Source organism: Rhodotorula toruloides, assembly GCF_000320785.1.
Source record: "Rhodotorula toruloides NP11 unplaced genomic scaffold Scaffold49, whole genome shotgun sequence".
NCBI classification, from domain to species: Eukaryota; Fungi; Basidiomycota; class Microbotryomycetes; order Sporidiobolales; family Sporidiobolaceae; genus Rhodotorula; species Rhodotorula toruloides.
Window position 1 is genome coordinate 13,785 of NW_015623009.1, and position 9,637 is coordinate 23,421.

At 62.0% G+C, this 9,637-nt stretch overlaps 4 protein-coding genes across 4 annotated transcripts in view; all 4 read left to right on the top strand.

Annotated features, from left to right (window-relative positions):
• Nucleotides 1-1,719: 1,719 nt before the first annotated feature.
• On the top strand, nt 1,720-2,668 carry RHTO_06705 (uncharacterized protein; the record flags this gene model as incomplete). Its single annotated transcript, XM_016420364.1, has 3 exons — nt 1,720-1,838; nt 1,900-1,937; nt 2,319-2,668. The coding sequence occupies 3 exons, from the start codon at nt 1,720-1,722 to the stop codon at nt 2,666-2,668; spliced, it is 507 nt and encodes a 168-aa protein (XP_016269215.1).
• Nucleotides 2,669-2,734: 66 nt separating this feature from the next.
• Nucleotides 2,735-3,729, top strand: RHTO_06706 (reverse transcriptase; the record flags this gene model as incomplete). Its single annotated transcript, XM_016420365.1, has 2 exons — nt 2,735-3,089; nt 3,284-3,729. 2 exons carry the CDS (start codon nt 2,735-2,737, stop codon nt 3,727-3,729), a joined length of 801 nt encoding a protein of 266 aa, XP_016269216.1.
• A 142-nt stretch (nt 3,730-3,871) lies between these two features.
• Nucleotides 3,872-5,699, top strand: RHTO_06707 (uncharacterized protein; the record flags this gene model as incomplete). The annotated part of the gene is made up of 2 exons (XM_016420366.1): nt 3,872-5,458; nt 5,487-5,699. 2 exons carry the CDS (start codon nt 3,872-3,874, stop codon nt 5,697-5,699), a joined length of 1,800 nt encoding a protein of 599 aa, XP_016269217.1.
• A 598-nt stretch (nt 5,700-6,297) lies between these two features.
• Nucleotides 6,298-9,637, top strand: part of RHTO_06708 (reverse transcriptase) — a gene marked incomplete at both ends in the record, with an annotated part of 13,818 nt that continues 10,478 nt past the window's right edge. The window contains 2 exons of the mRNA XM_016420367.1: nt 6,298-8,148; nt 8,191-9,307. Coding sequence (XP_016269218.1) covers nt 6,298-8,148; nt 8,191-9,307 — 2,968 coding nt within the window. The remainder of the gene's footprint in view (nt 8,149-8,190; nt 9,308-9,637) is intronic.

The window sequence follows — 9,637 nt, forward strand, 5'->3', positions numbered from 1 at the left end:
CACCTAGTCCACTCGCTACCTGAGAGGGATTAGCCTCAGCTGGGTGCAGGAACTCAAGTATGCTGCCTCTGCTCAAAGAGGCTTGACGCAAAGGCTTGTTATGCGAGCAAGCCCTTCGGGATATGTACCTCAATCCGGACAGGCCGTCACAGCGCATCTTCGATAGTATAGTGGTTAGTATCCAGCCTTGTCACGGCTGAGACCCGGGTTCAATTCCCGGTCGAAGAGATTCTCCTTTTGCAGCCATAGTCCAGCAACTATGCTTGCTGCAACCACTCTTTTGCGTTCTCAACGTAAGGGGCTCAGAGCGCTAGCGACATGAACTAGACAAGGACGGAGTCTCTCCCTGTCAGTGCTAGGACAAGCTGTTAGCGCTCTTCTGCCGCTGACCCTTCCGTGGGAGACAAAAACAAGCTGCTCCGCCTATTTTAGCTGGTGGTAGCAAAAGAAGAACCTGCTCAGTGGCGGGATCGAACCGCCGACATCGGACTAAACACAGAAGTATTAGGTCCGCATCATAACCAACTAGATCAACCGAGCTTGTCGAGGTGGGTCACAAAATGCGTTCACAACCCTACAGTAGACCGGGGTCGACCGGCTGCCAGCAAGGAGCGCCACTGCTCAGGAATTGGTCTGCTCCTTGCCCTCCACCCGCTCAGGAGCCGAAAAGCCACATTCCGATTTTTGACTTGATCTGCGAGCTAGTGAGGCATGTCAGAAGCGCCTGGAGCAAAAAGTTAGGCGTGACTGGGGATCGAACCCAGGTTAGTCGGAAACGAATGCGTCAGAACCGACTGTACTAACCACTATACTATCTCGCCTATGACCCAGCGATTCAAACTGTAATTTATATGGGCCCCCTCAATTGTCCCTCTTCTGCCTTTCTAGACTGGCCTTTCTGCTGTGACTTGCGTATCCGGCTCAAGGGACGGCAAGGATGCGGGTCTAGTAGCCTCAGGAAGGGCAAGCAGATGATTTTGCATTGAGTTGGTCTCCGCTTCCTCAGTACCATCCCGCAACACTGCAAATTAATTCAGGTGAGAGAAAAGCCAGCAGAAAGTAGGTATGAGTTGAAGGTGTGATTTGATTCTCCAATGCTCTTTGTGTCAGCGGATCCTCCAAGCCCACGTTTCACTATGACTGCAGGCACAGGGACCTGCTGACTCACACCATAGTCTTCCTTGCCCTGGCAAACTTCCTTGGATTTGCACATACTGACTGGCAACATTTCTTGCATGCTCAGGGAGAACCTTTCCCGGGGTTGGCAAGCTGGCAAGGGGCGGACTGGTGAATCGGTGAGTTGGAGACTCCGAGACTATCTCTTCCTTGTGCGACTTCGATTGGTGGCGCGAGATTGGGAGACTAAGGCAGGATTGGGTCGGGATGTATGGTTTTGCCGACAAGGTTGGGCGGGAGGAGCAGATCGGCGAGGGCGAGGTTGAGGGGCAAGCGGTAGGAGGCATGGGCAGGGCGGCTGTGTGCTGCTTTGGTGCGTCCGTGGAGTGGATGCGAGGGAGGTGCGGCGAGGATCAACCTCCTTTTCCTCTCACCAAAGTGCAAATTTGGCAGCAATGCGTACAATTGGACTGGGCGAGGTGCGCGAGGCGGCAGCAGCGACGACGCGCTCGAGACTTTTGGCTATGCATTGCTCAAAGGCAATGAGTAGGTACGCCCTCAGGTTGCGGTAGTTCGGCTTCTTTGGCTTGTGGAGGACGACGCATGACTCAGCATGACGCGTTGCGCCAGGAGCGAGGGGTGGCCAAGGGTGAGCGAGGCGCGGTAGAGTGGTGCGAGGTGCGGGAGGAGAAGTTGGAGGACATGGTTGGGTACGTTGTCCGGTCCGCAAGCCGCGAAGGGTCTTGCCTGCATGATCGCTGACTTGACTTCACACTTGTGCAGTGTTGGCCACGCCAGCGACATTGTCAGCGGTTCATCCGGTACATCCTTGTGAAATTTTGCGGAATTGGAGGTGTCCTCGCAAAAGCGGGCTTCAATTCGGGTTAGGGGCGGGTGGGGGTGGAGTTGGCGGGTGAGCGGCTGGTTGAGGGGGTGCCGTGGGTGCGCTGGGAGAGTGGGACAAGACGGTTGGGAGGAGGAGCGGGCGGAGAAGGGCAAGTTTGTCGAGGGCGGACGTCGCGTAAGTCCCGTCTTCCTTTCGGAGCGGCGGGGTCAAGGTGTTAGCGGCGCTCGAGTTGCCAACCCGCTTCTTCACTGTCGCCCACAGCGTCGCCTCCGTCACGCTCGCCATCTCAACTTCCTCCCACTCTTCCTTTTTTGCCCTCATCATTGCCTTGACCTCATTTCTCTGGTCAGCTCAGGCCCCAATGAGGCGCTCGAGTACGGGTCCGACCACCGCCCGATACGCACCGTCCTTGCTGTCGAGCGAGCGGAACGCCCGCCAGCGTATCCTCGCCGCCTCTTCCGCAAGGCCGACCCAGCAGCCATCCTCCACTCCTATGCTAAACTTGTTGCGTCGGCCGCGTTGCCTGCGACCCTTCTCACACCTGCCAACATCGACGCCGAAGCGGAGGCACTCGACTCGCTGCTCTGCGAGACCGTGTTGACCGCCGTCCCGCTTGCCAAGCCGTCGCGCTCGCGGTTCGCGCACCGATGGTGGAGCTCGGAGGTCGCCGATGTTGTCGGCAAAGCAAGGCGAGCGCGAACTTGAGCGTATTGAGTGAAGTCGAGAGGTGGCGAGGGAGATGAGGCGGAAGTGGCAGCGCGAGCGGCGAGAATGGCGACAAATTGGGCGAAGGCAGTGATCAGAAGGGAGAAAAGGAGGGCGGAAAGGGCAGAGGTTGAGGAGGTGGATGAAGCGTCGCTGTGGAAGGTGGTGAAGTCGCGACTGGGAGAAGGGGGGTCAGCAGCCTCGTCGACGCTGCCACTCAAGAAGGACGATGGGACGTACGCAACGTCGCCCATCGACAAGCTCGCCCTCCTTCAGCCCGTCCTGCTGCTGGTTGTCAAACTGCGCTTTGTCGAGGCGCAATCTGCGGACAAGGGGAATGGGAGGACTGTCAGCGGGCTGCAAGTAGGTCGCGAGTTTATTGTGCCTCCCGCTACAAGTCCAGCAGACGACTGCCACGCGAGTGAGCACAAACTCACCTCCGCAGGATCTCCCGCCAGTCTTGCCAGCCGAGCCAACCTGGACGATTCCGACGATGCCGGCGTTGCTATATGCAAATGGCCAGATCTGCAGGACCACAAAGTCGAGTCAGCTCTCCGCCTCGCACGCCCGTTTGCCGCCGCCGGCCCCGACAGAGTCCCCAACTTTGTCATCCAGTCCGCCTGGCCAGCCCTCAAAGCCCGCCTCGTCCCGCTTCTTGCCGCCTCGCTCCGCCTTGGTCATCTCCTGACAATTTGGGCGACGCGACCGGCATCGTCTTGAAGAAACCGAAGAAGGAGGACTACTCGCTCACCAAGTCGTACCGGTTGATCTGCTTCGAGCGATGCGTCAGCAAGCTCCTCGAGTCGATTGTGGCAAGGCGAATCACACACCTCGCGGACTCGCTCAAGCTCGTCCCGCCGACCCACTTCGGCGCCCGACCCGGCCGATTCGCTGAGGACGCAGTAGTCTGTTTCGTGGACGAGATCAAACGTCAGTGGCGGAACGGAAACGTTGTGCTTGGAATTGCCCTCGACGTTGCGAAGGCATACCCGTCAGTTCGGACGGACGTCCTCGTGCGGGACATGGAGGAGAAGGGCTTACCACGCTCACTCCTCCGCTGAGTCGAGTCCTTCATGACCAGCTGGTTGTGCACACTGCAATTGGAAGGCGTCAGCAGCGATCCGGTTGAGTGGAGAAGCGGCCTGCCGCAAGGCTCACCCCTCAGCCCGGGCACTTCGACTTCGGTGCTCAACGGCAAGCGGCATGAAGGAGAGCAGGAGGAGGGCGCCGGGCGATGGTAGGGGTCTGGCGAAGCCGGATGTGCTTGTAGAAGGAGTGTCGAGCCTTCTCGTACAGCGGGCAGAGAATCAGGAAGTGTTCCCGACTCTCCACCTCGCCACACTCGCAGAGGTAATCATGCCGCTTGCTGGCACGACTCAAGCCGCTCTCAGGCGGGTTAGAGTTCAAATCCAAGCCCTCCAAGCCGCTTTGAGCGAGCTTGAGGGCAAAGGATTTGGCTGCCCCACCTTGCTGAAGGCGGCGAAGGTCCTGCGCGACGAATACGAGTCGTTAGCGTCCGCCGCTCCTACCACTCCTCGACCCGCAGCTACTACGCGTCCTGTCGCACCCACACCCGCCAAAACCGCCTCAATCTCCAGCACGACCACCTCGAAACCGACGCGTGACGACGCGACCACCCCGGCCCTCGAGCCCGTCTTGACCCTCAAGCAGGTCGATGAGCGCATCCAGAGCGCCATTCGACCCCTCCAAACCGACATCGACACCCTCAAAACATCGCTGGCCGCCGCCGCCGCGACGCCGCCGACTCCGCCCACCACTCCTCCTCTGCCGCTCGTGGACGGCGACGACGCCGGCGACCGCTCGTTCGCGGAAGTCGCGGCAGCCCCAGCCCCTCACGTGCACTGGCCGCGCCCCTCACCCGTCCCAGCCGCACCCAAGACCCCCGCCGCCGAGACGACGAAACCCGCCAGCTACCTCGTACACCTCTACGCCCAGCCCGACCTCACCGCCACGCGCGTCCGTCAGACGCTTGGGGTGCCCATCTCGATCCCAACTCGCCAAACGAGAAAGGGAGACGTACTCTTACATCTCCCAACAGCCGCCGCCGCCTCCTTCCTTCGCTCAACGGCCGCTGCCGCCGGCCTCTCCCCTGCAACGCCGCTCGCCCTTTTCAGCTTGGTCGTGCACGGAGTACCGAGAGGGGTTGAGTCGGAGGAGGAGGTGATTGAGGCGGTGGAGAAGAGGATTGGCGAAGTTGGAGCGGTGAGGAGCGTCCGAGCGTTGCCGCCAAGGAAGACGGGCGCGTTGTTCGGGTCGTGGGTTGTCGTCCTGTGGAACAACAAGCACGTCAGCAACTTCATGGTCGACGAGGGACGTCTCTGGCTCGCCCCCACGGTCTGCGCGGGGTGCGAGAGGGCGAGGGGAAAGAAAGAGATGACGCACGGGGAGGAGGCGGGCAAGCCGGCGGACGGGGTCGCGGGAGGCGCCAGGGCGGCGCTGGCGGGTGTGAAGAGCATGGAGAAGGGTCCAGCAGGTGGACTCGACCCGAGGAAGCGGGAGAAGCGCGATGGGAAGGAGGAGAAGGACGAGCCGGGTCGCACGAATCTCGCTACGTCGGGCGGCAGCTCGCTCACAACTTCGCCCTCACTCGTCGGGAACAGATGCAACACGCCTATTACGATCACTACAACGTCCTCTACGCCCTCAAACCCGTTTGAGCCCGTTCTCCCGCCCGAACTCGCCAACTTCTCCATCGAGCGATCCGTCGACGACGACTTTGGCGCCCAAGTCGACGAGATTGCGGATCCTGCGGGGGCAAAGGGTCAGCAAGTAAGTCCCCCACCTAGCGAGTATGCAGCCCCGGCGCTACACGCACCTGCGAAGTCATACGGAGTTGAAACCTGCGTTAGCGAGGAATCCTCTACTTCCGCTCGAGGGCGACCCTGACTACCGCCTCCCCCTCCTCGACTTCATCACCTCCACTGGTCGATTCGCCCATCTGACGGAGCCAGCGAAGGACGAGGAGCGGGAAAAGGACACGAGGGAGGGATCCGGTGACAGCGGGGCGTAGGAGGGCTGCCCGAGGACCCCAATCACACCAACTTGCTCCTCCACAATCCCCTTTTTGACTCTCACTTGCCCAATACGTCCTCTTTCCCCCTCGTTTAAAGCTCGGCGAGTACCCTACGCCACACTTCACCACACGACCCGCCCACCTCCCATCCTCGTCGTCGTCGTCGCCGTCGTCGCGGTCCAAGAAGGTCAAGATCAAAAATGGCATTTTCTCGATGGTTTCTTGAGCACTCGGTTTTGTTCTTCGTTCCCCAAGCCCTATACACACTCCTTAACCAGCCTGCCACATTGCGCTCTTCCACTCTCACTCCCCGTCGTTTTATCGCACTTCTTTGCTCTCGCTTCTACTTTTCCGCTCTACTTCCACTCACCCTCCCACTGTACCACTACTATAGCCTCTTCACATCAGTAGATACCCCTTCTGACTCGTTATGTGCTGTGGCAGTCAGTCTCTGCTGGTCACCATGGGCTTAGCCCCGATTTGACTTGAAACAGGAATCTCTCTCTCTCTCTACTTCCGCAGAGTTTGGGGACGCACCGCACTCGCCCTCACTACGAGCGCCCTCCAACGACCTACACTGCAACGACGCAACGCCATGGATCGACGCCTCCGCCCCATCGACCTCCGACGCGTTCGCCAGCGAAAGGCACGGCGGCACAGCCTCCGCCTTGCTGCTCTCGAAGCCGGCTTCTCGCCCGCTACGCCGCTCGCACTGTTCGCGGTTGTCGTACACGGCCTGCCGATGACGGAGGAAGCCGAGGATCGGCTTGTGGAAGCGGTAGAAGGAAGGGTGACCGAAGTTGGTGTCGTGCGCTCGGTCCGGCGGCTGCCGTCGAGGAGGGAGGGCGCGGAATGCGGGTCCGCCATCGTCGTCCTGTGGTACAACGAGGTCGTCAGCCATCTGCTCAGTGACGAGGGACGCCTCTGGATCGACCCAGTGACCTGCGTGAGGTGCGAGAGGGCGAGAGGGAAGAAAGAGATGACGCACGAAGGGGAGGCGGGCAAGCCGGCGGAGAGGACCGCGGGAGGCGCCAGGGCGGCGCCGTGCGGGTCGAAAAGCATGCAGAAGGGAGCAGCCGGTGCTCAGGAGCAGAAGAAGCGGGAGAGGCGTGAGGAGAAGAAGGAGAAGGTCGAGCCGGCTCGCGCGAATCTCGCTCAGTCCGGCGGCGGCTCGCTCGCAACTTCGCCCTCGCTCGACGGGAACGGATGCAACGCGCCTATTACAACCATTACAACGTCCTCTACACGCAGCGGACTGCAAGTAGGTCACAAGTTTATTGTGCCTTCCGCTACGAGTCCAGCAGACGACCGCCACGCAAGTGAGCACGAACGCACCTTCGCAGGATCTCCCGCCAGTCTCGCCAGCCGAGGCGACCTCGACGATGCCGACGACGCCGGCGTGGCCGAGTGCAAATGGCCGGACCTGCAGGAACACAAAGTCGGGTCAGCTCTCCGCCTCGCACGCCCTTTCGCCGCTCCTGGCCCCGACGGAGTCCCCAACGCCGTCCTGCAAGCCGCCTGGCCCGCGCTCAAGGCCCGCCTCGTCCCGCTCCTCGCTGCCTCGCTCCGCCTTGGTCACCTGCCGACGAGCTGGCGCGACGCGACCGGCATTGTCTTGAAAAAGCCGAAGAAGGACGACTATTCGCTCACCAAGTCGTACCGGCTCATCTGCTTCGAGCGCTGCATCAGCAAGCTTCTCGAGTCGATCGTAGCGAGGCAAATCACGCACCTCGCAGACGCGCTCCAGCTCCTCCCGCCCAACCACTTCGGCACCCGACCAGGTAGATCTGCCGAAGACGCGGTAGTCTGTTTCGTGGACGAGATCAGGCGTCAGTGGCGGAACGGAAATGTTGTACTCGGCATCGCACTCGACGTCGCCAAGGCATTCCCGTCGGTTCGGACTGAAGTGCTCGTGCGGGAGATGGAGGAGAAGGGCTTACCGCGCTCGCTCCGCCGGTGGACCAAGTCCTTCATGTCGAACCGGACGTGCACACTGCGTTTGGAAGGCGGCAGCAGCGAACCCGCCGACTGGAGGAGCGGCTTACCGCAAGGTTCACCGCTCAGCCCGATCCTGTTCCTCCTCTACAACGCCGCCGCACTCGCGGCGTGCAAGACCTCAACATCGACGGCGTTCGGCTGGGTGGACGACTTGAATGTCCTCGCCTGGGGAAGAAGCGTCGAGGAAGCGGTTAGCGCAGCCCAGCGGATCGTCCCCGGCCTCGAGGAATGGTCAACAACGCACCACAGCCTATTCGAGCCCTCCAAGACCTTCGTCACGCGCTTCTCGCCTGCACGAGACCACTCACCCGACGACCCGAAGGTCGTGCTCTGCGGCGAGGAACTCAAGTACTCGTCAGCGCTCGGGATGCTGGGCGTCACGATCGACGAGCGACTCACCTTCAAGGAGCACATGGCATCGTGCGCGTCGAAGGCGTCAAAGGCGCTCGTAGGTGTCGGGCTGCTGGCGAAGAGTTGAGGCGGATTGAAGGCGAAGTTTGTGCGACGGCTGGTCGAGGCGGTGGTGCTGCCGCGCCTGACGTGGTGCGCTGCGGCGTGGTACAAACCGGGAGCGACGGTCAGTAAGGTTCTGCAGCAGGCGCAGAAGGCCGCTGCACGCGTCGTCACGGGCGGATATCGGACTACCTCCCTCGCCGCTCTCGAAGTCGAGGCGAACCTCCTCCCGCTAGACCTCCGCCTGACCCACCAAGTCTTTTGCCTCGCCCTACGCCTCGCCTCGAGTCCGTCAGATTCCGCGCTCCACGGCCGTTTTTGCCTCGCTCGCCCCGCGCTGCCCGCCAAACACCCGTCCCCGATCCACCTCGCGCTCCACTCCTTCCCAGCACTCCTCCAGCCCCGCACCCGAGTCGAATCAATCTCCTACTCACCTCTCGCGCCTTGGTCGAGCCCGCCACGTTGCCGGCTGGTTGTCGACGTGTCAAAGGAGGCGTTGGTCAAGTCGCACGGTCGAGAAGTCCGCGACCTCGACGCGGTGGGCAGCCTGGCGGCGTACTCGGACGGCTCGCTGCTCGAGACTCGAGCTGGCGCATCGGCGGTTGTGCGGTTCGGTGGGGGAGAGGACGAGCTGTGGGGGAAGAAGGCGAGGGCCATGGGTCAGCTCCAGTCGGTCTACTCGGCGGAACTCGAAGGCGCGCGTCTCGCGCTGGACGGCATCCAGCAGTCCCTCAGCACTACGCCAGCGCCCTCCGCCACGCTTTTCATCGACAACCAGTCCGTCGTCCGCTCGCCGTTCGACCCATCCCCCACCGCCGGCCAATCCTCCCGACTCGCCCTGCGCGCACTCGCCCTGGCGCTCGAGCACGACCACCCAGACGCTCGACTCACCCTGCAGTGGCTCGCCGGCCATCTTGAGGTGCCGGGGAACGAGTTGGCGGACGAAGAGGCAAAGAGGGCGGCGGGAGTTGGCGATGACGAGGTGGGGAAGTCAAAGGGCGGGCTTGCGGGCGTGCGCAGCCGGCGCAGGCGCGGTCCTAAGCTGTTCAGGCCGAACCAGGACAGCAGCAGCTCGTCGTCAGCGGACGAGAGCGGGTGGGAGGAAGACGAGGAGGAGCGGGCGGCTCGCCTCGAGCGCGAAGTCGCTCGCCTCGGTCGTCTCGACTCCTCAACGCTTGCGGGCCCCGATGGGCTCGTACTAGGAGGCACTCTGCTGCCGAAATCGCTCTCGTCGCTCAAGCAGGCTCACCGCGCGTCGCTATTCGCGGAATGGACTCGGCGTTGGACCCTCTCCTCATCGCCAGGCGCCGGTCTTCGCGCTGTCGACGCTCGCCCGCCAGGACCACCCTTTGTCCGTGCCCTACACTCCCTCGACAGGGTTCACGCCACCCTCCTCGCACGGCTTCGGCTCGATTTCAACGACTTGGGCTCGTCCAAGGCGAGGATGGGGATTGGAGCGGGACTTTGCGAGTGCGGCGAGGCGG